This window comes from Mustelus asterias, unplaced genomic scaffold (assembly GCF_964213995.1).
Source record: "Mustelus asterias unplaced genomic scaffold, sMusAst1.hap1.1 HAP1_SCAFFOLD_280, whole genome shotgun sequence".
NCBI classification, from domain to species: Eukaryota; Metazoa; Chordata; class Chondrichthyes; order Carcharhiniformes; family Triakidae; genus Mustelus; species Mustelus asterias.
Genome location: NW_027590245.1, coordinates 193,088 through 217,500, shown reverse-complemented (window position 1 = coordinate 217,500; position 24,413 = coordinate 193,088). Strand labels below are relative to the sequence as shown.

The following is a 24,413-nucleotide window of genomic DNA, read 5'->3' as shown; positions in this document are numbered from 1 at the left end:
GTTATGTGGATTGGCCATGCTAAATTGTCCCTTAGTGTCCAAAGATGTGCAGGTTAGGTGGATTGGCCATGCTAAATTGTCCCTTAGTGTCCAAAGATGTGCAGGTTATGTGGATTGGCCATGCTATATTGCCTCTTAGTGTCTAAAGATGTGCAGGTTAGGTGGATTGGCCATGCTAAATTGTCCCTTAGTGTCCAAAGATGTGCAGGTTATTTGGATTGGCCGTGCTAATTTCCCCCTTAGTGTTCCAGGATGTGCAGGTTAGAGCAATTAGCGGGGTAAATGTGTGGAATTATGGGGATAGGGCCTGGGTTGGGTTTTTGGCAGTGCAGACTCGATGGGCCGAATGGCCTCCTCCTACACTATCGGGATTCGATGAAAGTATTGCATAATTCCTTTTAAAAAGATGGTGTTTTTACTAGGTTAGAAAAAATGCAAGTACAGACAAGACATTATACAAGGCATTGGTGAGGCCGCACCTGGAGCGTTGTGCACAGTTTTGGTCCCCTTATTTGAGGCAAGATGTAGTGGCACTGGAGCCAGTTCAGAGGAGGTTCACTGGATTGATTCTAGAGATGAGGGGTTTGCCGTATGAAGAGAGATTGAACAGTTTAGGCTTATACTCTCTGGAATTTAGAAGAATGAGGGGAGATCAAATTGAGGTATGCAAGATGATAAAAGGTATGGATAAAGTGGACGTGGAACAGATGTTTCCGCTGGTGGGGCATTCTAGGACGAGAGATTGTAATCTTAGGATAAGGGGCAGCAAATTTAAAACAGAGTTGAGGAGAAACTACTTCTCCCAAAGGGTTGTGAATCTGTGGAATTCGCTACCCCAAAGGATGCTGGGACAGTGAGTACATTTAAGGAGGAGTTAGACACATTTTTAATTGGTAATGGGGTAAAAGGTTATGGGGAGAAGGCAGGAAAATGGGGATGAGGCCATGATCGAATGGCAGAGTAGACTCAATGGGCCGAATGGCCTAATTCTGCTCCGATATCTCATGAACGTATGAGGACAAGAGTTCTCAAAGTGAAACATTCGTGTCGGCAGGCCAAACAGCAGGGTTACCAAGGCAACAGGCTTTCGGGCTTTTTTGAATTTTAAAAAAATGCAACCAATCAGTTTAAATCAGGCACTTGGATACCAGCAACCTATGAGATTTAAATTTGACGTTTTTGGTAACCTGGCAACAATCCTGTTGTGGGGGGATTATTGGTATGTCATCACAGGTATAAAAGGAAGGAGGCAGTGGGACAGAAGCGGACAGCATCTGCCAGAGTAACAGCTCTGAGTTCAACTTTCCGCTTCATTTATGTCAAAGAACAAAGAACAATACAGCACAGGAACAGGCCCTTCGGCCCTCCAAGCCCGCGCCGCTCCCTGGTCCAAACTAGACCATTCTTTTGTATCCCTCCATTCCCACTCCGTTCATGTGGCTTTCTAGATAAGTCTTAAACGTTCCCAGTGTGTCCGCCTCCACCACCTTGCCCGGCAGCGCATTCCAGGCCCCCACCACCCTCTGTGTAAAATACGTCCTTCTGATATCCGTGTTAAACCTCCCCCCCCGCTCACCTTGAACCTATGACCCCTCGTGAACCTGGGAAAAAGATATCACCGACCTGGGAAAAAGCTTCCCACCGTTCACCCTATCTATGCCTTTCATAATTTTATACACCTCTATTCGGTCACCCCCTCATCCTCCGTCTTTCCAGTGAGAACAACCCCAGTTTACTCAATCTCTCCTCATAACTAAGTCCTTCCATACCAGGCAACATCCTGGTAAACCTCCTCTGCGCTCTCTCTAAAGCCTCCACGTCCTTCTGGTAGTGTGGCGACCAGATCTGGGCGCAGTATTCCAAATGCGGCCGAACCAACGTTCTATACAACTGCAACATCAGACCCCAACTTTTATACTCTATGCCCCGTCCTATAAAGGCAAGCAAGCCATATGCCTTCTTCACCACCTTCTCCACCTGTGACGTCACCTTCAAGGATCTGTGGACTTGCACACCCAGGTCCCTCTGCGTATCTACACCCTTTATGGTTCTGCCATTTATCGTATAGCTCCCCCCTACGTTAGTCTTAAGAGGAAGCAACATCTCGACAGCGAAAGTGCCGAAGAGGGCAAAGAAGACCAGACAGAAGAATGAACAGAGAAGGCTGAGAAGGTTACGGAAGACACAAAACCTGGCGATAATTTAGAGAGTGACTAGCATTCAATTTTCTTGTTAATAGGGGGGGGTTGTTATCTGAACAGCATTCCATTAGAATAGTGTTTTATTCGGTTTGTTAATAGTTTAGTTAACTTGCTCACTGTTAGTCAGATAGATAAAGTGTTAGTTGTTGACTTTAAACAGAGTCTCAGAGTTATTTTGATTTAACCAGGAGAAGCGGCTGAGGAACAGGTCCAACCACTTCACTCTCACTTTTACAGATTATAGGGTGAGGTGTTCCTCTTTGTGTGTTCAGTGTCAGTTCTCAGCGGGGATCAACCTCCGCATTATAACACTCAGTCCCTTCTCTCTCAGGAAGATACCTGTGCCCTGACTGGTGTCTCTACATCCTCTCTGTCCCCCATAGCTATCTTAACACTGACTGCTGTCTCTCAGTGTGCTCCCTCTCTCAAGGAGACATCTGTACACTGACTGGTGTCTCTCAGTCCACACTCTCTCTCTCAGGGAGATATCTGTACACTGACTGGTGTCTCTCAGTCCCCTCTCTCTCTCAGGGAGATATCTGTACACTGACTGGTGTCTCTCAGTCCCCACTCTCTCTCTCAGGGAGATATCTGTTCACTGACTGGTGTCTCTCAGTCCCCTCTCTCTCTCAGGGAGATATCTGTACACTGACTGGTGTCTCTCAGTCCCCTCTCTCTCTCTCAGGGAGATATCTGTACCCGGACTGGTGTCTCTCAGTCCCCTCTCTCTCTCTCAGGGAGATATCTGTACCCGGACTGGTGTCTCTCAGTCCCCTCTCTCTCTCAGGGAGATATCTGTACCCGGACTGGTGTCTCTCAGTCCCCTCTCTCTCTCTCAGGGAGATATCTGTTCACTGACTGCTGTCTCTCAGTCCTCTCTCTCTCAGGGAGATATCTGTACACTGACTGGTGTCTCTCAGTTCCCTCTCTCTCTCAGGGAGATATCTGTACACTGACTGGTGTCTCTCAGTCCTCTCTCTCTCAGGGAGATATCTGTACACTGACTGGTGTCTCTCAGTCCCCTCTCTCTCTCAGGGAGATATCTGTTCACTGACTGCTGTCTCTCAGTCCTCTCTCTCTCAGGGAGATATCTGTACACTGACTGGTGTCTCTCAGTCCCCTCTCTCTCAGGGAGATATCTGTTCACTGACTGCTGTCTCTCAGTCCTCTCTCTCTCAGGGAGATATCTGTACACTGACTGGTGTCTCTCAGTTCCCTCTCTCTCTCAGGGAGATATCTGTTCACTGACTGGTGTCTCTCAGTTCCCTCTCTCTCTCAGGGAGATATCTGTACACTGACTGGTGTCTCTCAGTCCTCTCTCTATCAGGGAGATATCTGTACACTGACTGGTGTCTCTCAGTCCTCTCTCTATCAGGGAGATATCTGTACACTGACTGGTGTCTCTCAGTCCCCTCTCTCTCTCAGGGAGGTATCTGTACACTGACTGGTGTCTCTCAGCCCCCTCTCTCTCAGGGAGATATCTGTATACTGACTGGTGTCTCTCAGTCCCCCCTCTCTCTCTCTCAGGGAGATATCTGTACACTGACTGGTGTCTCTCAGTCCCCCCTCTCTCTCTCTCAGGGAGATATCTGTACACTGACTGGTGTCTCTCAGTCCCCCCTCTCTCTCTCTCAGGGAGATTTCTGTACACTGACTGGTGTCTCTCAGTCCCCCCTCTCTCTCTCTCAGGGAGATATCTGTACACTGACTGGTGTCTCTCAGTTCCCCCTCTCTCTCTCTCAGGGAGATATCTGTACACTGACTGGTGTCTCTCAGTCCCCTCTCGCTCTCTCAGGGATATATCTGTACACTGACTGGTGTCTCTCAGTCCCCTCTCTCTCAGGGAGATATCTGTACACTGACTGGTGTCTCTCAGTCCCCTCTCGCTCTCTCAGGGATATATCTGTACACTGACTGGTGTCTCTCAGTCCCCTCTCGCTCTCTCAGGGATATATCTGTACACTGACTGGTGTCTCTCAGTCCCCTCTCTCTCTCTCAGGGAGATATCTGTACACTGACTGGTGTCTCTCAGTCCCCTCTCTCTCTCAGGGAGATATCTGTACACTGACTGGTGTCTCTCAGTCCCCTCTCTCTCTCTCAGGGAGATATCTGAACCCGGACTGGTGTCTCTCAGTCCCCTCTCTCTCTCAGGGAGATATCTGTACACTGGCTGGTGTCTCTCAGTCCCCTCTCTCTCTCAGGGAGATATCTGTACACTGACTGCTGTCTCTCAGTCCCCTCTCTCTCAGGGAGATATCTGTACACTGACTGGTGTCTCTCAGTCCTCTCTCTCTCTCAGGGAGATATCTGTACACTGACTGGTGTCTCTCAGTCCTCTCTCTCTCAGGGAGATATCTGTACCCGGACTGGTGTCTCTCAGTCCTCTCTCTCTCAGGGAGATATCTGTACCCGGACTGGTGTCTCTTAGTCCCCTCTCTCTCAGAGAGATATCTGTACACTGGCTGGTGTCTCTCAGTCCCCACTCTCTCTCAGGGAGATATCTGTACACTGACTGGTGTCTCTCAGTCCTCTCTCTCTCAGGGAGATATCTGTACACTGGCTGGTGTCTCTCAGTCCCCACTCTCTCTCAGGGAGATATCTGTACACTGACTGGTGTCTCTCGGTCTGTTTTTGATTACTGGTTTCTTTTTCTTGTTTCCAGCTATCCCTGACGGATGAACATAGATTCGATAAGGACGTTGAACTTCTGATCTACTATGATAATGTTCACACACCGAGTGCCGTGCTTGAGGCTGGGGTGGAATCTGCAGCTTCAGGTAACAGGAGAATGTTTTGTCACCATGGATGGATTGATGGCCAATGAGAGTGGGGTAATGGGTTGGATGGAGCACGTAAAATGGTTAGAAATTGTTTGCCTCCAGTGGAACATTGAAGTTATGAAGAGAGGTTGGATAGTCTTGGGTTGTTTTCTCTGGAGCAGAGAATTCTGAGGGGTGACCTGATTGAGATGTACAAGATTGTGAGGGGCATGGACAGGGTGGATAAGGAGCAGCTGTTCCCCTTAGTTGAAGGGAAGGCGGTGGCCTAGTGGTATTTTCACTGGGCCTTTAATCCAGGGTGATGATCTGGGGACCTGGGTTCGAATCTCACCATGGACAGGTGGTGGAATTTGAATTCAATAAAAAATATCTGGAATTAAGAATCTACTGATGACGGTGAAACCATTGTCGGAAAAACCCATCTGGTTCACTAATGTCCTTTAGAGAAAGAAATCTGCCGTCCTTACCCGGTCTGGCCTACATGTGACTCCAGAGTCACACAGCAATGTGGTTGACTCTCAACTGCCCTCCAAGGGGCAACTAGGAGTAGGCAATAAATGCTGGGCCCAGCCAGTGAAGCCCACATCCCATGGAAGAATCATAGAATCTTACATGCAGAAGGAGGCCATTCGGCCCATCGAGTCTGCACCGACCACAATCCCACCCAGGCCCTACCCCCACATATTTACCCGCTAATCCCTCTAACCTACGCATCTCAGGATTCTGAGGGGCAATTTTTAACCTGGCCAATCAACCTAACCCGCACATCTTTGGACTGTGGGAGGAAACCGGAGCACCCGGAGGAAACCCACGCAGACACGAGGAGAATGTGCAAACTCCACACAGACAGTGACCCAAGCTGGGGAATCGAACCCGGGACCCTGGAGCTGTGAAGCAGCAGTGCTGACCACCGTGCTACCGTGCCGCCCATTAATTGTCCTTTAGTGTCCAAAGATGTGCAGGTTAGCACTGCTGCCTCCCACGAATCCTGGCTTGGGTCATTATCTATGCGGAGTTTGCACGTTCTCCCCCCCGTGTCTGCATGGGTTTCCTCAGGGTGTTCAGGTTTCCTCCCACAGTCCAAGAGATGTGCAAATTAGGTGGATTGGCCATGCTAAATTGTCCCTTAGTTTCCAAAGATGTGCAGGTTATGTGGATTGGCCATGCTAAATTGTCCCTTAGTGTCCAAAGATGTGCAGGTTAGGTGAATTGGCCATGCTAAATGTGTGAGTTATGAGGGTCGGGTGGGCCTGGTGAAGATACTCTATCAGAGTGTTGGTGCAGACTCGATGGGCCGAATGACCTCCTGCCCTATAGGGAGTCTATGCTTCGATTGTTACGTTGGGGCTATACAGAGAGGCCGGGTTAGTAATGGGATTGGATTGGGGCCAGATGGAAGAATGGGGCGGGATAGAGGGAGTGGTTGTCTTAGGAACTGGTTGCAGGTATGTGGTGGAGGCAGACTTAGGGACAGGATGTGTTGGTGTTGGGCAATGAAACAGCGTGGGTGGGTATTTGGTTAGAGGGAGAGGTTGGGTTCGGAACTGGTTGCCCAGGTGCTGAATGGGTGCAGGCGTTAATCGCAATGCTTGTCCATGATGGAAGAATAATAGAGATGTTTCTACTTGACCTTCAAGTTTATCCTCCATCCACCTGAATGGAGACACAAACTCATTACCTTTCCCCAACGCCAGCTGCCACAGATGCAGCTCGATGGCACCATGGCTAGCACTGCTGCCTCACAGCGCCAGGGTTCGATTCCTGGCTTGGGCCACTATCTGTGCAGAGTTTGCACGTTCTCCCCCCGTGTCTGCGTGGGTTTCCTCCCGGTGTTCCTGTTTCCTCCCACAGTCCAAGAGATGTGCAGGTTAGGTGGATTGGCCATGCTAAATTGTCCCTTAGTGTCCAAAGATGTGCAGGTTAGGTGGATTGGCCGTGCTAAATTGTCCCTTAGTGTCCAAAGATGTGCAGATTGGGTGGATTAGCCATGCTAAATTGTCTCCTTAGTGTCCAAAGATGTGCAATTTAGCATGGCCAATCCACCTAACCTGCACATCTTTGGACACTAAGGGGCAATTTAGCATGGCCAATCCACCTAACCTGCACATCTTTGGACACTAAGGGGCAATTTAGCATGGCCAATCCACCTAACCTGCACATCTTTGGACACTAAGGGGCAATTTAGCATGGCCAATCCACCGAATCAGCACATCTTTGGACACTAAGAGGCAATTTAGCACGGCCAATCCAGCTAACCTGCACATCTTTGGACACTAAGGGACAATTTAGCATGGCCAATCCACCTAACCTGCACATCTTTGGACACTAAGAGGCAATTTAGCACGGCCAATCCACCTAACCTGCACATCTTTGGACACTAAGGGACAATTTAGCATGGCCAATCCACCTAACCTGCACATCTTTGGACACTAAGGGGCAATTTAGCACTGCCAATCCACCGAATCAGCACATCTTTGGACACTAAGGGGCAATTTAGCACGGCCAATCCACCTAACCTGCACATCTTTGGACACTAAGGGACAATTTAGCATGGCTAATTCACCTAACCTGCACATCTTTGGACACTAAGGGGCAATTTAGCATGGCCAATCCACCTAACCTGCACATCTCTCAGACAGTGGGAAGAAACCGGAGCACCCGGAGGAAACCCATGCAGACACGGGGAGAATGTGCAGCCTCGATGGGTTGAATGGCCTCCTTCTGCACTGCAGGGATTCTATGATTCTATTGGAGGTTGCTCCAATAACCATCACCAGTCTGTAACGGGGCAAATAACAATGTAATTACCAAGGGCTGTACTTGCTGATGACGCTGACAGGAGAGAGTGTGTTGGGGACAGGTTGTGTTGGGGACAGGTTGTGTTGGGGACAGGTTGTGTTGGGGACGGGCACGGGGGGAGAGAGATTGTGTTGGGGACCGTTTTTCTTTGGTATTGGACGAAGGAAGGTTCGGGACAGGCTACCTTGGGGGATGGATGAAAGAACAGACTCTTATTCCGGATGGACCAGAGTCTGGGTTTGTGTGGGGGGGGTGGTTGGGGAAAGGCTTGTGTGGGAGTTGGGCAGACCGTGACTCTTCAGCTCTGCTCCTGCTCCGTCTTTTATCCAGGGACCCTGATGGGAGACCCGGCCGTCATGGTCAACATCTATCCCCGCCTTCCTGAGACACCTTCCCAGGTTACCTGCGGGGAGTTCATCTTCCTCATGGACCGTTCTGGAAGCATGGGCTGTCAGATGTCTGACGACGATAAGGGGCGCAGCCGCATCCAAAGCGCCAAGGTAATCAATGTGTGCGTGCGTGTGTGCGTGCGTGTGTGTGTGCGTGCGTGTGTGTGCGTGCGTGCGCGCGTGTGCGTGCGTGCGTGCGTGTGTGCGTGCGTGTGTACGTGTGTGTGTGTGCGTGTGCGTGCGTGCGTGCGTGCGCGTGCGTGCGTGCGTGTGTGCGTGTGTGCGTACGTGTGTGTGTGTGCGCGTGTGCGTGCGTGCGTGCGTGCGTGCGCGCGCGTGCGTGCGTGCGTGCGTGTGTGTGCGTGTGCGTGCGTGCGCGTGCGTGCGTGCGTGCGTGCGTGCGTGTGTGCGTGCGTGCGTGCATGTGCGTGTGTGTGCGTGTGCGCGTGCAGATTTATTATTGTCACGTATTGGGATACAGTGAAAAGTATTGTTTCTTGCGCGCGAAACAGACAAAGCATACCGTTCAAAGAGAAAGAGAGGGTGCAGAATATAGTATTACAGTAAGAAGTCTCACCACTCCAGGTTAAAGTCCAACAGGTTTATTTGGAATCACCAGCTTTCGGAGCGCTGCTCCTTGGTCAGGCGATGAAGGAACAGTGTAGGAGGTAATGAATGTCCTGAATCTTCCGAGACCATGTCAAACTTCAACAAAAACGGCATGATTCAACATGCATTGGGGGGAGATCAGAACTCGTGGGTATAACCACAGCTTGCTTCCGAACTACTCTACCGAGCATTGGATCTTACAGATTCTTCACATTGCAAAGCATTACATTTACATCAGGTCATCATTGCTTTACTTGGAATTGGTTTCGAGTTCTGTTTTTGATTACATTGTCTTGTGCGCTTTAGTTTTTAATCGTTTTCCGGACATCTCCTGTCTTGCCGTTTACAATACCAAAGCATTGTGTTTGTCAAACTGATTTTGATGTGGTGTTAATTGTCCCATCTCCTGGATATTTAATTCAGTTTTCAGAGACACAGTGGTTCCCCTAGGCCTTTTGGAGCCTTGATAATTGACATCAATCCTCATATGGTTGTTGTTACCATGGAGCAATACCACCTGGGGTGTGAGGTGTGACTGTTTTAGTGCTGTGTCTGAGATGTAGTTAGTGTATTTTGTCCTGTCTGCCTGCAGTGAATGTGGATGCTCCAGTGCTGCCTGTTTAACCCTTTTCATACATCCCTCTCGTGCTGCAGCCCACACTCCCTGGGTTTTGCTCCACTGCAAATGTGCGGTGATTCATTTTGGTAGGACTAATTTAAATGTGGATTACAGGGTCAAAGGTAGGGTTCTGAAGACTGTGGAGGAACAGAGAGATCTTGGGGTCCATATCCACAGATCTCTAAAGGTTGCCACTCAAGTGGATAGAGCTGTGAAGAAGGCCTATAGTGTGTTAGCTTTTATTAACAGGGGGTTGGAGTTTAAGAGTCGTGGGGTTATGCTGCAACTGTACAGGACCTTGGTGAGACCACATTTGGAATATTGTGTGCAGTTCTGGTCACCTCACTATAAGAAGGATGTGGAAGCGCTGGAAAGAGTGCAGAGGAGATTTACCAGGATGCTGCCTGGTTTGGGGGGTAGGTCTTATGAGGAAAGGTTCATAGAATCATAGAAACCCTACAGTGCAGAAGGAGGCCATTCGGCCCATCGAGTCTGCACCGACCACAATCCCACCCAGCCCTACCCCCACATATTTTACCCACTAATCCCTCTAACCTATGCATTTTAGAATTCTAAGGGGCAATTTTTAACCTGGCCAATCAACCTAACCTGCACATCTTTGGACTGTGGGAGGAAACCGGAGCACCCGGAGGAAACCCACGCAGACACGAGGAGAATGTGCAAACTCCACACAGACAGTGACCCGAGCCGGGAATCGAACCCGGGACCCTGGAGCTGTGAAGCAGCAGTGCTAACCACTGTGCTACCGTGCCACCCTTGAGGGAGGGTTGAGGGAGCTAGGGCTGTTCTCTCTGGAGTGGAGGAGGCTGAGGTGAGACTTAATAGAGGTTTATAAAATGATGAAAGGGATAGATAGAGTGAACGTTCAAAGACTATTTCCTCGGGTGGATGGAGCTATTACAAGGGGGCATAACTATAGGGTTCGTGGTGGGAGATATAGGAAGGATATCAGAGGTAGGTTCTTTACTCAGAGAGTGGTTGGGGTGTGGAATGGACTGCCTGCAGTGATAGTGGAGTCAGACACTTTAGGAACATTTAAGCGGTTATTGGATAGGCACATGGAGCACACCAGGATGATAGGGAGTGGGATAGCTTGATCTTGGTTTCAGATAAAGCTCGGCACAACATCGTGGGCCGAAGGGCCTGTTCTGTGCTGTACTGTTCTATGTTCTATGCAAGCAGCGCTCTGAAATCTCATGATTCCAAATCAATCTGCTGGACTTTAACCTGGTGTTGTGAGACTTCTGACTGTGCCCACCCCAGTCCAACACCGACATCTCCACATTATACTGTTACAGTCATAGCTAGGGTGTAGAGAAAGATCAACTCAAGAAGAGGTAGGGTCCATTCAAAAGTCTGACAGCAGCAGGGAAGAAGCTGCTCTTGAGTCGGTTGGTGCGTGACCTCAGACTTTTGTATCTTTTTCCCAACGGAAGAAGGTGGAAGAGAGAATGTCCGGGGTGCGTGGGGTCCTTGATGATGCCGGCTGCTTTGCCGAGGCAGCGGGAAGTATAGACAGAGTCAATGGATGGGAGGCTGGTTTGTGTGATGGACTAGGTTGAGTTCACACTGGGCGGCACAGTGGCACCTCATCTCGGTTTTAAACGGTCTCCCTCTACTCTGAGGCTGTGCCCTCGGATCCTTGTCTCTCCTACTAATGGAAACATCTTCCCCACGTCCACGCTATCCAGGCCCTTCAGTATTCTGGAAGTTTCAATGAGATCCCCCCCTTATCCTTCTAAGTCCTTCAGACTTCTCCCCGTGTTTGCGTGTTTCCTCCGGGTGCTCTGGTTTCCTCCCACAGTCCAAAATATGTGCAGGTTAGGTGGATTGGCCATGCTAAATTGTCCCTTAGTGTCCAAAGATGTGCAGGTTGGGTGGATTGGCCATGCTAAATTGTCCCTTAGTGTCCAAAGATGTGCAGGTTAGGTGGATTGGCCATGCTAAATTGTCCCTTGGTGTCCAAAGATGTGCAGGTTAGGTGGATTGGCCATGCTAAATTGTCCCTTAGTGTCCAAAGATGTGCAGGTTAGGTGGATTGGCCATGCTAAATTGTCCCTTAGTGTCCAAAGATGTGCAGGTTAGGTGGATTGGCCATGCTAAATTGTCCCTTAGTGTCCAAAGATGTGCAGGTTAGGTGGATTGGCCATGCTAAATTGTCCCTTAGTGTCCAAAGATGTGCAGGTTAGGTGGATTGGCCATGCTAAATTGTCCCTTAGTGTCCAAAGATGTGCAGGTTAGGTGGATTGGCCGTGCTAAATTGTCCCTTAGTGTCCAAAGATGTGCAGGTTAGGTGGATTGGCCATGCTAAATTGTCCCTTAGTGTCCAAAGATGTGCAGGTTAGGTGGATTGGCTGTGCTAAATTCACCTTAGTGTCCAAAGATGTGCTGGTTAGGGTGGATTGGCCGTGCTAAATTCTCCCTCCGTGTAACCCGAACAGGCGTCAGAGTGTGGCGACTAAGGGATTTTCACAGTAACTTCATTGCAGTGTCAATGTAAGCCTACTTGTGACGCTAATAAGTTAAATAAATAATAAACTCCCATCGAGTGACAAGGCGAAATGCACTGGATTCCCGTGGAGGTCCGGGAACTTTGGCGAGGAACGCTGATTAACAGGAACTTTCCTCCTACAGGATACCCTACTGCTGCTCCTGAAGAGCCTTCCCATGGGATGTTACTTCAACATTTACGGATTCGGGAGCACGTTCAAGTCTTTCTTCCCGTAAGTGGCTTTTTAAGACAGGAAATCGGGGCAGGCGCGCAACTTGACTTTAGCACAGGATGCAGTCACCGTCCCTGGACCACGCCCGCGGACGTGACCTTTCACCCCTCGCGGCCTGGGCTCAAAGTCGACCGACAGACAGAGTGAGAAGCTTCAAAGAACCAAACAGCGTAGCAGAGGCCTTCGGCCCATTGAGCCCGCACTGATGTATTAGAAGCACCCGACCTCCCACATAATCCCACTGGCCATCACTTGGCCCATAGCCCTGAATGTGATGACGTGCCAAGTGCTCATCCAGGTACTTTTTAAAGGATGTGAGGCATCCCGCCTCCACCACCCTCCCAGGCAGCGCATTCCAGACCGCCACCACCCTCTGGGTAAAAATGTTTTTCCTCACATCCCCCCTAAACTTCTCACCCCTCACCTTGAACCTGTGTCCCCTCGTAACTGACCCTTCAACTAATCATAGAATCATAGAATACCTACAGTGCAGAAGGAGGCCATTCGGCCCATCGAGTCTGCACCGACCAGAATCTCACCCAGGCCCTATCCCCATAACCCCACATATTTAGAACATAGAACAGTATAGCACAGAACAGGCCCTTCGGCCCACGTTGTTGTGCCGAGCTTTGTCTGAAACCCAGATCAAGCTATTTCCTCCCTATCATCCCGAAGTACTCCATGTGCCTATCCAATAGCTTCTTAAATGTTCCTAAAGTTTCTGACTCCACTATCCCTGCAGGCAGTCCATTCCACACCCCAACCACTCTCTGAGTAAAGAACCTACCTCGGACATCCTTCCTATATCTCCCACCATGAACCCTATAGTTATGCCCCCTCGTTACCACTCCATTCACCCGAGGAAATAGTCTTTGAACGTTCACTCTATCTATCCCCCTCATCATCTTATAAACCTCTATCAAGTCTCCTCTCAACCTCCTCCGCTCCAAAGAGAAAAGCCCAAGTTCCCTCAACCTTTCCTCATAAGACCTACTGTCCAAACCAGGCAGCATCCTGGTAAATCTCCTCTGCACTCTTTCCAGTGTCTCCACATCCTTCTTATAGTGAGGTGACCAGAACTGCACACAATATTCCAAATGTGGTCTCACCAAGGTCCTGTACAGTTGCAGCATAACCCCACGGCTTTTAAACTCAAACCCCCTGTTAATGAACGCCAACACACTATAGGCCTTCTTCACAGCTCTATCCACTTGAGTGGCAACCTTCAGAGATCTGTGGATATGAACCCCAAGATCTCTCTGTTCCTCCACATTCGTCAGAACCCTATCTTTGACCCTGTAATCCACATTTAAATTTGTCCGACCAAAATGAATCACCTCACATTTATCAGGGTTAAATTTATATTTATAGTTATATTTACCCTACTAATCCTCCTAACGTTAAGGAGCAATTTAGCATGGCCAACCAACCTAACCCGCACATTTTTGGACTGTGGGAGGAAACCGGAGCACCCGGAGGAAACCCACGCAGACGCGGGGAGAACGTGCAAACTCCACACAGACGGTGTCCCGAGCTGGGAATCGAACCCGGGTCCCTGGTGGTAAGGGGAACAGCTGCTCCCTATCCACCCTGTCCATGCCCCTCATAATCTTGTACACCTCGATCAGGTCGCCCCTCAGTCTTCTCTGCTCCAACGAAAACAACCCAAGCCTTTTCCAACCTCTCTTCGTAACTTCAGTGTTCCATCCCAGGCAGCATCCTGGTGAATCTCCTCTGCACTCCCTCCAGTGTGTCCACATCCTTCCTATAGTGTGGTGACCAGAACTGCACACAGCGCTCCAGCTGTGGCCTCACCAAAGTTCTACACAACTCCAACATGACCTCTCTGCTTTTGTGATCTGTGCTTCGATTGATAAAGGCAAGCGTCCCACATGCCCTCTTCACCACCCCGAACATGCCCTTCTGTCTTCAGGGATCTGTGGACAAACACGTCAAGGTCCCTTTGTTCTACTGAACGTCCTCGTGTCCTACCATTCATTGAGTACTTTCTTGTCAAATTACACCTTCCAAAGTGTATCACCTCACACTTCTGCATAGAAATATGGAAACTGGAAGCAGGAGGAGGCCCTTCGCACCCGCTCCACCATTCATTATGATCATGGCTGATCATTAAATTCAATATCCTGATTGTCCAAAGATAAGAACATAAGAACATAAGAAATAGGAGCAGGAGTAGGCCATCTAGCCCCTCGAGCCTGCCCCGCCATTCAATAAGATCATGGCTGATCTGACGTGGATCAGTACCACTTACCCGCCTGATCCCCATAACCCTTAATTCCCTTACCGATCAGGAATCCATCCATCCGCGCTTTAAACATATTCAGCGAGGTAGCCTCCACCACCTCAGTGGGCAGAGAATTCCAGAGATTCACCACCCTCTGGGAGAAGAAGTTCCTCCTCAACTCTGTCTTAAACCGACCCCCCTTTATTTTGAGGCTGTGTCCTCTAGTTTTAACTTCCTTACTAAAAGTGGAAAGAATCTCTCCGCCTCCACCCTATCCAGCCCCCGCATTATCTTATAAGTCTCCATAAGATCCCCCCTCATCCTTCTAAACTCCAACGAGTACAAACCCAATCTCCTCAGCCTCTCCTCATAATCCAAACCCCTCATCTCCGTAAGATGTGCGGGTTAGGTTGATTGGCCAGGTTAAAAATTGTCCCTGAGATGCGTAGTTAGCGGGTAAATATGTGGGGGTAGTGCCTGGGTGGGATTGTGGTCGGTGCAGACTCGATGGGCCGAATGGCCTCCTTCTGCACTGTCGGGTTTCTATGTTTCTATGATTCCCCGCTCCCGCCCCCACATCCTTCGATCCCTTTAGCCCCAAGAGCTATATCTAATTTGTTCTTGAAATCAAACAATGTTTTGGCCTCAGCTACTTTCTGTGGCGGTGAATTCCACACATTCACCACCCTCTGGGAGAAGAAATTTCTCCTCATCTCAGTTCTAAAAGGCTTACCCCCTTATCCTCAAACCTTGACCCCTAGTTCTGGACTCCTCCCACCATCGGGAACATTCTTTCTGAATCTACCCTGTCTAACCCTGTTAGAATTTTATAAGTTTCCATGAGATCCCCTCTCATTCTTCTAAACTCCAGTGAATATAATCCTAACCGACTGGGCATGTTGTATACATGCACTTCAGGAAAGTCTTTGACAAGGTACCTCATGATGGACTGGTATGAAAGGTGAAGTCACACAGGATCAGAGGAGAGCTGGCAGGATGGATACAGAACTGGCTTGGACATAGAAGGCAGAGGGTGGCAGTAGAGGGGTACTTTTCCGAATGCAGTTGATGTTGTCTACATGGACTTTAGCAAGGCCTTTGACAAAGTACCGCATGGTAGGTTGTTGCATAAGGTTAAATCTCACGGGATCCAGGGTGAGGTATCTAAATGGATACAAAATTGGCTTCTTCACAGAAGCCAGAGGGTGGTTGTAGAGAGCTGTTTTTCAAACTGGAGACCTGTGACCAGTGGTGTGCCTCAGGGATCAGTGCTGGGTCCACTGTTATTTGTCATTTATATTAATGATTTGGATGGGAATATAGGAGGCGTGGTTAGTAAATTTGCAGATGACACCAAGATTGGTGGCATAGTGGACAGTGAAGAAAGTTATTTCTGATTGCAACAGGATCTTGATCAATTGGGCCAGAGGGCTGATGGAGTTTAATTTAGACAAATGCGAGGTGATGCATTTTGGTAGATTGAACCAGGGCAGGACTGACTCAGTTAATGGTAGGGTGTTGGGGAGAGTTACAGAACAAAGAGATCTAGGGGTACAGGTTCATAGCTCCTGGAAAGTGGAGTCACAGGTGGACAGAGTGGTGAAGAAGGCATTCGGCATGCTTGGTTTCATCGGTCAGAACATTGAATACAGGAGTTGGGACGTCTTGTTGAAGTTGTACAAGACATTGTAAGGCCACACTTGGAATATTGTGTGCAATTCTGGTCACCCTATTTTTGAAAGGATATTATTAAACTAGAAAGAGTGCAGAAAAGATTTACTAGGATGCTACCGGGACTTGATGGTTTGGGTTATAAGGAGAGGCTGGATAGACTGGGACTTTTTTCTCTGGAGTGTAGGAGGCTGAGGGGTGATCTTATAGAGGTCTATAAAATAATGAGGGGCACAGATCAGCGAGATAGTCAACATCTTTTCCCAAAGGTAGAGGAGTCTAAAACTAGAGGGCATAGGTTTAAGGTGAGAGGGGAGAGATACAAAAGGGTCCAGAGGGGCAATTTTTTCACACAGAGGGTGGTGAGTGTCTGGAACGAGCTGCCAGAGGCAGTAGTAGAGGCGGGTACAATTTTGTCTTTTAAAAAGCATTTAGATTGTTACATGGGTACGATGGGTATAGAGGGATATGGGCCAAATGCGGGCAATTGGGATTAGCTTAGGGGTTTTTAAAAAAGGGCAGCATGGACAAGTTGGGCCGAAGGGCCTGTTTCCATGCTGTAAACCTCCTATGACTCTATGAATGGAAAGCTGTGACTAGCGGTGTTAGCACAGTAAGAAGTCTCACAACACCAGGTTAAAGTCCAACAGGTTTATTTGGTAGCAAATACCATAAGCTTTCGGAGCGCTGCCCCTTCGTCAGATGGAGTGAAATTTTCGCTCCATCTGACGAAGGGGCAGCGCTCCGGAAGCTTATGGTATTTGCTACCAAATAAACCTGTTGGACTTTAACCTGGTGTTGTGAGACTTCTTACTGTGCTTACCCCAGTCCAACGCCGGCATCTCCACATCATGACTAGCGGTGTTAGACAGGGATCAGTTCTGGGACCTTTGTTGTTCTGAGTATATAATAAATGATTTGGTGGAAAATGTAGCTGGTCTGATTAGTAAGTTCACAGATGACACAAAAATTGGTGGAGTTGCGGATAGTGAAGAGGATTGTCAGAGGATACAGCAAGATATAGACCAGTTGGAGACTTGGGCGGAGAAATGGCAGATGGAGTTTAATCCGGACAAGTGTGAGGTAATGCGTTTTGGAAGGTCCAATGCATGTAGGAATTACACAGTAAATGGTAGAACCCTTAGGAGTATTGACAGGCAGAGGGATCTGGGTGTACATGTCCACCGATCACTGAGAGTGGCAACGCAGGTGGATAAGGCAGTCAAGAAGGCATACGGCATGCTTGTCTTCATCGGCTGGGGCATTGAGTATAATAATTGGCAGGTCATGCTGCAGCTGTACAGAACCTTAGTTAGGCCGCACTTGGAATATAGTGTTCAATTCTGGTCACCGCACCACCAGAAGGATGTGGAGGCTTTGGAGAGGGTACAGAAGAGGTTTACCAGGATGTTGCCTGGTATGGAGGGCATTAGCTATGAGGAGAGGTTGGAGAAACTCGCTTTGTTCTCACTGGAACAACAAGAGGTTGAAGGGTGACCTGATAGAGGTTTACAAGATTGAGTGGCCATGGACAGAGTGGACAGTCAGATACTCTTTCCTAGGGTAGAAAAGTCAAGTACTCGGGGACATGGGTTTAAGGTGCGTGGGGGAAAGTTTAGAGGAGATGTGCGAGGTAAGTTTTTTACACGGAGGGTGGTGAATGTCTGGAACGCGCTGCCCGGGGAGGTGGTGGGTGCAGGTACAATCGCGGCACTTAAGGGGCAACTAGACGAACACATGAATAGGATGGGAATGGGAGGCTACAGACTCCGGAAGTGCGTACGGTTTCAGTTTGGGCAGGCATCATGATCGGCGCAGGCCTGGAGGGCCGAAGGGCCTGTTCCTGTGCTGTACTGCTCTTTGTTCTGTGTAAGGATTACACAGTCACTGTTTATTCAGCAGGGTAAGGATTACTGTCTGTGCAACTGTACACAGTCATATATAAGATACCAGTGAGAAAATCCCAGCCACTATTTATTCAATGACTCTCATTATTGCCTCTGTCTCTCTCTCTCTCTCTGTCTCTCTCTCTCTGTCTGTCTGTCTCCCTCTCTGCCTCCCCCTCTCTGCCTCCCCCTCTCTGTCTCCCCCTCTCTGCCTCCCCCTCTCTGCCTCCCCCTCTCTGCCTCCCCCTCTCTGTCTCCCCCTCTCTGCCTCCCCCTCTCTGTCTCTCCCTCTCTCTGTCTCTCTCTCTCTCTGTCTCTCTCTCTCTGTCTCCCTCTCTGCCTCCCCCTCTCTGCCTCCCCCTCTCTGTCTCCCCCTCTCTGTCTCCCCCTCTCTGCCTCCCCCTCTCTGCCTCCCCCTCTCTGTCTCTCCCTCTCTCTGTCTCTCTCTCTCTCTCTGTCTCTCTCTCTCTGTCTCCCTCTCTGCCTCTCTCTCTCTCTCTCTCTGTCTCTCTCTCTCTCTCTCTCTGTCTCTCTCTCTCTGTCTCCCTCTCTGCCTCTCTCTCTCTCTCTCTGTCTCTCTCTCTCTGTCTCCCTCTCTGCCTCCCCCTCTCTGTCTCTCCCTCTCTCTGTCTCTCTCTCTCTCTCTCTCTGTCTCTCTCTCTCTGTCTCCCTCTCTGCCTCCCCCTCTCTGTCTCTCCCTCTCTCTGTCTCTCTCTCTCTCTCTGTCTCTCTCTCTGTCTCTCTCTCTGTCTCTCCCTCTCTGTCTCTCTCTCTCTGTCTCTCTCTCTCTGTCTCCCTCTCTGTCTCTCTCTCTCTCTCTCTCTGTCTCTCTCTCTCTCTCTGTCTCTCTCTCTCTGTCTCCCTCTCTGCCTCTCTCTCTCTCTCTCTCTGTCTCTCTCTCTCTGTCTCCCTCTCTGTCTCTCTCTCTCTCTCTCTCTGTCTCTCTCTCTCTCTCTCTGTCTCTCTCTCTCTGTCTCCCTCTCTGCCTCTCTCTGTCTCCCTCTCTGTCTCCCCCTCTCTGCCTCCCCCTCTCTGTCTCTCCCTCTCTGCCTCTCTCTTGCTGCTTCTCTGTTCCTCTCTGTCTCTCCCTCTCGTGCAGTGAGAGTGTCGAGTATAATCAGGAGTCGATGCAGAAGGCACTGGAGGATCTGAAGGGTGTGGATGCTGACATGGGTGGAACGGAGATCCTGAATCCCCTCTCCGCCATTTACAGAACACCCTGTAAACCGGGACACCCGCGGCAGGTAAGCACCAGAACTCCATTTATTATTGTCAGTATTATTGCATTGGGAGACAGTGAAAAGTATCGTTCTTGCGCAACACGGACAAACCAGAGTGTTCTTAGAGTCTCCCTCGCTCTCTCACTCACTCACTTTCACTCACTCACTCGCTCGCTCCCGCTCGCTCGCTCCCTTTCGCTCGCTCCCTTTCACTCACTCACTTTCACTCACTCACTCGCTCGCTCCCGCTCGCTCGCTCCCTTTCGCTCGCTCCCTTTCACTCACTCACTTTCACTCACTCACTCGCTCGCTCCCGCTCGCTCGCTCCCTTTCGCTCGCTCCCTTTCGCTCGCTCCCTTTCGCTCGCTCCCTTTCGCTCGCTCCCTTTCGCTCGCTCCCTTTCACTCGCTCCCTTTCGCTCGCTCCCTTTCGCTCGCTCCCTTTCACTCACTCACTTTCACTCACTCACTCGCTCGCTCCCGCTCGCTCGCTCCCCTTTCGCTCCTCCCCTTTCGCTCGCTCCCTTTCGCTCGCTCCCTTTCGCTCGCTCCCTTTCGCCGCTCCCTTCGCTCGCTCCTTCGCTCCCTCGCTCCCTTTCGCTCGCTCCCTTTCACTCGCTCCCTTTCGCTCGCTCCCTTTCGCTCGCTCCCTTTCGCTCACTCACTTTCACTCACTCACTCGCTCGCTCCCGCTCGCTCGCTCCCTTTCGCTCGCTCCCTTTCGCTCGCTCCCTTTCGCTCGCTCCCTTTCGCTCGCTCCCTTTCGCTCGCTCCCTTTCGCTCGCTCCTCTCCCCCTCGCTCGCTATTGCTTCGCTCCCTTTCGCTCGCTCCCTTTCGCTCGCTCCCTTTCACTCGCTCCCTTCGCTCGCTCCCTTTCGCTCGCTCCCTTTCACTCACTCACTTTCGCTCGCTCCTTCGCCCCTTCGCTCGCTCCCTTTCGCTCGCTCCCTTCGCTCGCTCCCTTTCGCTCGCTCCCTTTCGCTCGCTCCCTTTCGCTCGCTCCCTTTCCTCGCTCTCCCTTTCAGCTCGCTTCCTCGCTCCTCGCTCCCTTTCGCTCGCTCCCTTTCAGCTCGCTCCCTTTCGCTCGCTCCACTCGCTCGCTCCCGCTCGCTCGCTCCCTTTCGCTCGCTCCCTTTCGCTCGCTCCCTTTCGCTCGCTCCCTTTCGCTCGCTCCCTTTCGCTCGCTCCCTTTCGCTCGCTCCCTTTCACTCGCTCCCGCTCGCTCGCTCCATTTCACTCGCTCCCTTTCACACGCTCCCTTTCGCTCGCTCCCTTTCGCTCGCTCCCTTTCGCTCGCTCCCTTTCACTCACTCACTCGCTCGCTCCCCTTCGCTCGCTCCCTTTCGCTCGCTCCCTTTCGCTCGCTCCCTTTCGCTCGCTCCCTTTCGCTCGCTCCCTTTCACTCGCTCCCGCTCGCTCGCTCCCTTTCGCTCGTTCCCTTTCGCTCGCTCCCTTTCACTCGCTCCCTTTCACTCGCTCCCTTTCACTCGCTCCCTTTCGCTCGCTCCCGCTCACTCGCTCCCTTTCACTCGCTCCCTTTCACTCGCTCCCTTTCGCTCGCTCCCGCTCGCTCGCTCCCTTTCGCTCGCTCCCTTTCACTCGCTCCCGCTCGCTCGCTCCCTTTCGCTCGCTCCCTTTCACTCGCTCCCTTTCACTCGCTCCCGCTCGCTCGCTCCCTTTCGCTCGCTCCCTTTCGCTCGCTCCCTTTCGCTCGCTCCCTTTCACTCACTCACTTTCACTCGCTCCCTTTCGCTCGCTCCCTTTCACTCGCTCCCTTTCACTCGCTCCCGCTCGCTCGCTCCCTTTCGCTCGCTCCCTTTCGCTCGCTCCCTTTCGCTCGCTCCCTTTCACTCACTCACTTTCACTCACTCCCTTTCGCTCGCTCCCTTTCGCTCGCTCCCTTTCACTCACTCACTTTCACTCACTCACTCGCTCGCTCCCGCTCGCTCGCTCCCTTTCGCTCGCTCCCTTTCACTCGCTCCCTTTCGCTCGCTCCCTTTCGCTCGCTCCCTTTCGCTCGCTCCCGCTCGCTCGCTCCCTTTCACTCGCTCCCTTTCACTCGCTCCCTTTCGCTCGCTCCCGCTCGCTCGCTCCCTTTCGCTCGCTCCCTTTCACTCGCTCCCGCTCGCTCGCTCCCTTTCGCTCGCTCCCTTTCACTCGCTCCCTTTCACTCGCTCCCGCTCGCTCGCTCCCTTTCGCTCGCTCCCTTTCGCTCGCTCCCTTTCACTCACTCACTTTCACTCGCTCCCTTTCACTCACTCACTCGCTCACTCCCTTTCACTCGCTCCCTTTCGCTCGCTCCCTTTCGCTCGCTCCCTTTCACTCACTCACTTTCACTCACTCACTCGCTCGCTCCCGCTCGCTCGCTCCCTTTCGCTCGCTCCCTTTCGCTCGCTCCCTTTCACTCACTCACTTTCACTCACTCACTCGCTCGCTCCCGCTCGCTCGCTCCCTTTCGCTCGCTCCCTTTCGCTCGCTCCCTTTCGCTCGCTCCCTTTCGCTCGCTCCCTTTCACTCGCTCCCTTTCGCTCGCTCCCTTTCGCTCGCTCCCTTTCACTCGCTCCCTTTCACTCGCTCCCTTTCGCTCGCTCCCGCTCGCTCGCTCCCTTTCACTCGCTCCCTTTCACTCGCTCCCTTTCGCTCGCTCCCGCTCGCTCGCTCCCTTTCGCTCGCTCCCTTTCACTCGCTCCCGCTCGCTCGCTCCCTTTCGCTCGCTCCCTTTCACTCGCTCCCTTTCACTCGCTCCCGCTCGCTCGCTCCCTTTCGCTCGCTCCCTTTCGCTCGCTCCCTTTCGCTCGCTCCCTTTCACTCACTCACTTTCACTCGCTCCCTTTCGCTCGCTCCCTTTCACTCGCTCCCTTTCACTCGCTCCCGCTCGCTCGCTCCCTTTCGCTCGCTCCCTTTCGCTCGCTCCCGCTCGCTCGCTCCCTTTCACTCACTCACTTTCACTCACTCCCTTTCGCTCGCTCCCTTTCGCTCGCTCCCGCTCGCTCGCTCCCTTTCACTCGCTCCCTTTCACTCGCTCCCTTTCGCTCGCTCCCTTTCGCTCGCTCCCTTTCGCTCGCTCCCTTTCACTCACTCACTCGCTCGCTCCCCTTCGCTCGCTCCCTTTCGCTCGCTCCCTTTCGCTCGCTCCCTTTCGCTCGCTCCCTTTCGCTCGCTCCCTTTCGCTCGCTCCCTTTCGCTCGCTCCCTTTCACTCGCTCCCGCTCGCTCGCTCCCTTTCGCTCGCTCCCTTTCGCTCGCTCCCTTTCACTCGCTCCCTTTCACTCGCTCCCTTTCGCTCGCTCCCGCTCACTCGCTCCCTTTCACTCGCTCCCTTTCACTCGCTCCCTTTCGCTCGCTCCCGCTCGCTCGCTCCCTTTCGCTCGCTCCCTTTCACTCGCTCCCGCTCGCTCGCTCCCTTTCGCTCGCTCCCTTTCACTCGCTCCCTTTCACTCGCTCCCGCTCGCTCGCTCCCTTTCGCTCGCTCCCTTTCGCTCGCTCCCTTTCGCTCGCTCCCTTTCACTCGCTCACTTTCACTCGCTCCCTTTCGCTCGCTCCCTTTCGCTCGCTCCCTTTCACTCGCTCCCTTTCGCTCGCTCCCTTTCGCTCGCTCCCGCTCGCTCGCTCCCTTTCACTCGCTCCCTTTCACTCGCTCCCTTTCGCTCGCTCCCGCTCGCTCGCTCCCTTTCGCTCGCTCCCTTTCACTCGCTCCCGCTCGCTCGCTCCCTTTCGCTCGCTCCCTTTCACTCGCTCCCTTTCACTCGCTCCCGCTCGCTCGCTCCCTTTCGCTCGCTCCCTTTCGCTCGCTCCCTTTCACTCACTCACTTTCACTCGCTCCCTTTCACTCACTCACTCGCTCGCTCCCTTTCACTCGCTCCCTTTCGCTCGCTCCCTTTCGCTCGCTCCCTTTCACTCACTCACTTTCACTCACTCACTCGCTCGCTCCCGCTCGCTCGCTCCCTTTCGCTCGCTCCCTTTCGCTCGCTCCCTTTCGCTCGCTCCCTTTCGCTCGCTCCCTTTCGCTCGCTCCCTTTCGCTCGCTCCCTTTCGCTCGCTCCCTTTCGCTCGCTCCCTTTCGCTCGCTCCCGCTCGCTCGCTCCCTTTCACTCGCTCCCTTTCGCTCGCTCCCTTTCGCTCGCTCCCGCTAGCTCGCTCCCTTTCGCTCGCTCCCTTTCACTCGCTCCCGCTCGCTCGCTCCCTTTCGCTCGCTCCCTTTCACTCGCTCCCTTTCACTCGCTCCCGCTCGCTCGCTCCCTTTCGCTCGCTCCCTTTCGCTCGCTCCCTTTCGCTCGCTCCCTTTCACTCGCTCCCTTTCACTCGCTCCCGCTCGCTCGCTCCCTTTCGCTCGCTCCCTTTCGCTCGCTCCCTTTCGCTCGCTCCCTTTCACTCACTCACTTTCACTCACTCCCTTTCGCTCGCTCCCTTTCGCTCGCTCCCTTTCACTCACTCACTCACTCACTCACTCACTCACTCACTCACTCGCTCCCGCTCGCTCGCTCCCTTTCGCTCGCTCCCTTTCACTCGCTCCCTTTCGCTCGCTCCCTTTCGCTCGCTCCCTTTCGCTCGCTCCCGCTCGCTCGCTCCCTTTCACTCGCTCCCTTTCACTCGCTCCCTTTCGCTCGCTCCCGCTCGCTCGCTCCCTTTCGCTCGCTCCCTTTCACTCGCTCCCGCTCGCTCGCTCCCTTTCGCTCGCTCCCTTTCGCTCGCTCCCTTTCACTCGCTCCCGCTCGCTCGCTCCCTTTCGCTCGCTCCCTTTCGCTCGCTCCCTTTCGCTCGCTCCCTTTCACTCACTCACTTTCACTCGCTCCCTTTCGCTCGCTCCCTTTCACTCGCTCCCTTTCACTCGCTCCCGCTCGCTCGCTCCCTTTCGCTCGCTCCCTTTCGCTCGCTCCCTTTCGCTTGCTCCCTTTCACTCACTCACTTTCACTCACTCCCTTTCGCTCGCTCCCTTTCGCTCGCTCCCTTTCACTCACTCACTTTCACTCACTCACTCGCTCCCGCTCGCTCGCTCCCTTTCGCTCGCTCCCTTTCACTCGCTCCCTTTCGCTCGCTCCCTTTCGCTCGCTCCCTTTCGCTCGCTCCCTTTCGCTCGCTCCCTTTCACTCACTCACTTTCACTCACTCACTCGCTCGGTCCCGCTCGCTCGCTCCCTTTCGCTCGCTCCCTTTCGCTCGCTCCCGCTCGCTCGCTCCCTTTCGCTTGCTCCCTTTCACTCGCTCCCGCTCGCTCGCTCCCGCTCGCTCGCTCCCTTTCACTCGCTCCCGCT

General features: G+C 52.2%; 1 protein-coding gene across 2 annotated transcripts in view; it reads left to right on the top strand.

Annotated features, from left to right (window-relative positions):
- The window catches only part of LOC144486056 (von Willebrand factor A domain-containing protein 5A-like), a 235,819-nt gene that overhangs the window by 18,319 nt on the left and 193,087 nt on the right, over positions 1 to 24,413 (top strand). For both annotated transcript variants that reach the window (XM_078204158.1, XM_078204159.1), the window contains exons 6-9: positions 4,864 to 4,978; positions 8,111 to 8,280; positions 12,053 to 12,141; positions 19,043 to 19,187. In XM_078204158.1, the coding sequence (XP_078060284.1) occupies positions 4,864 to 4,978; positions 8,111 to 8,280; positions 12,053 to 12,141; positions 19,043 to 19,187 (519 nt within the window). The remainder of the gene's footprint in view (positions 1 to 4,863; positions 4,979 to 8,110; positions 8,281 to 12,052; positions 12,142 to 19,042; positions 19,188 to 24,413) is intronic.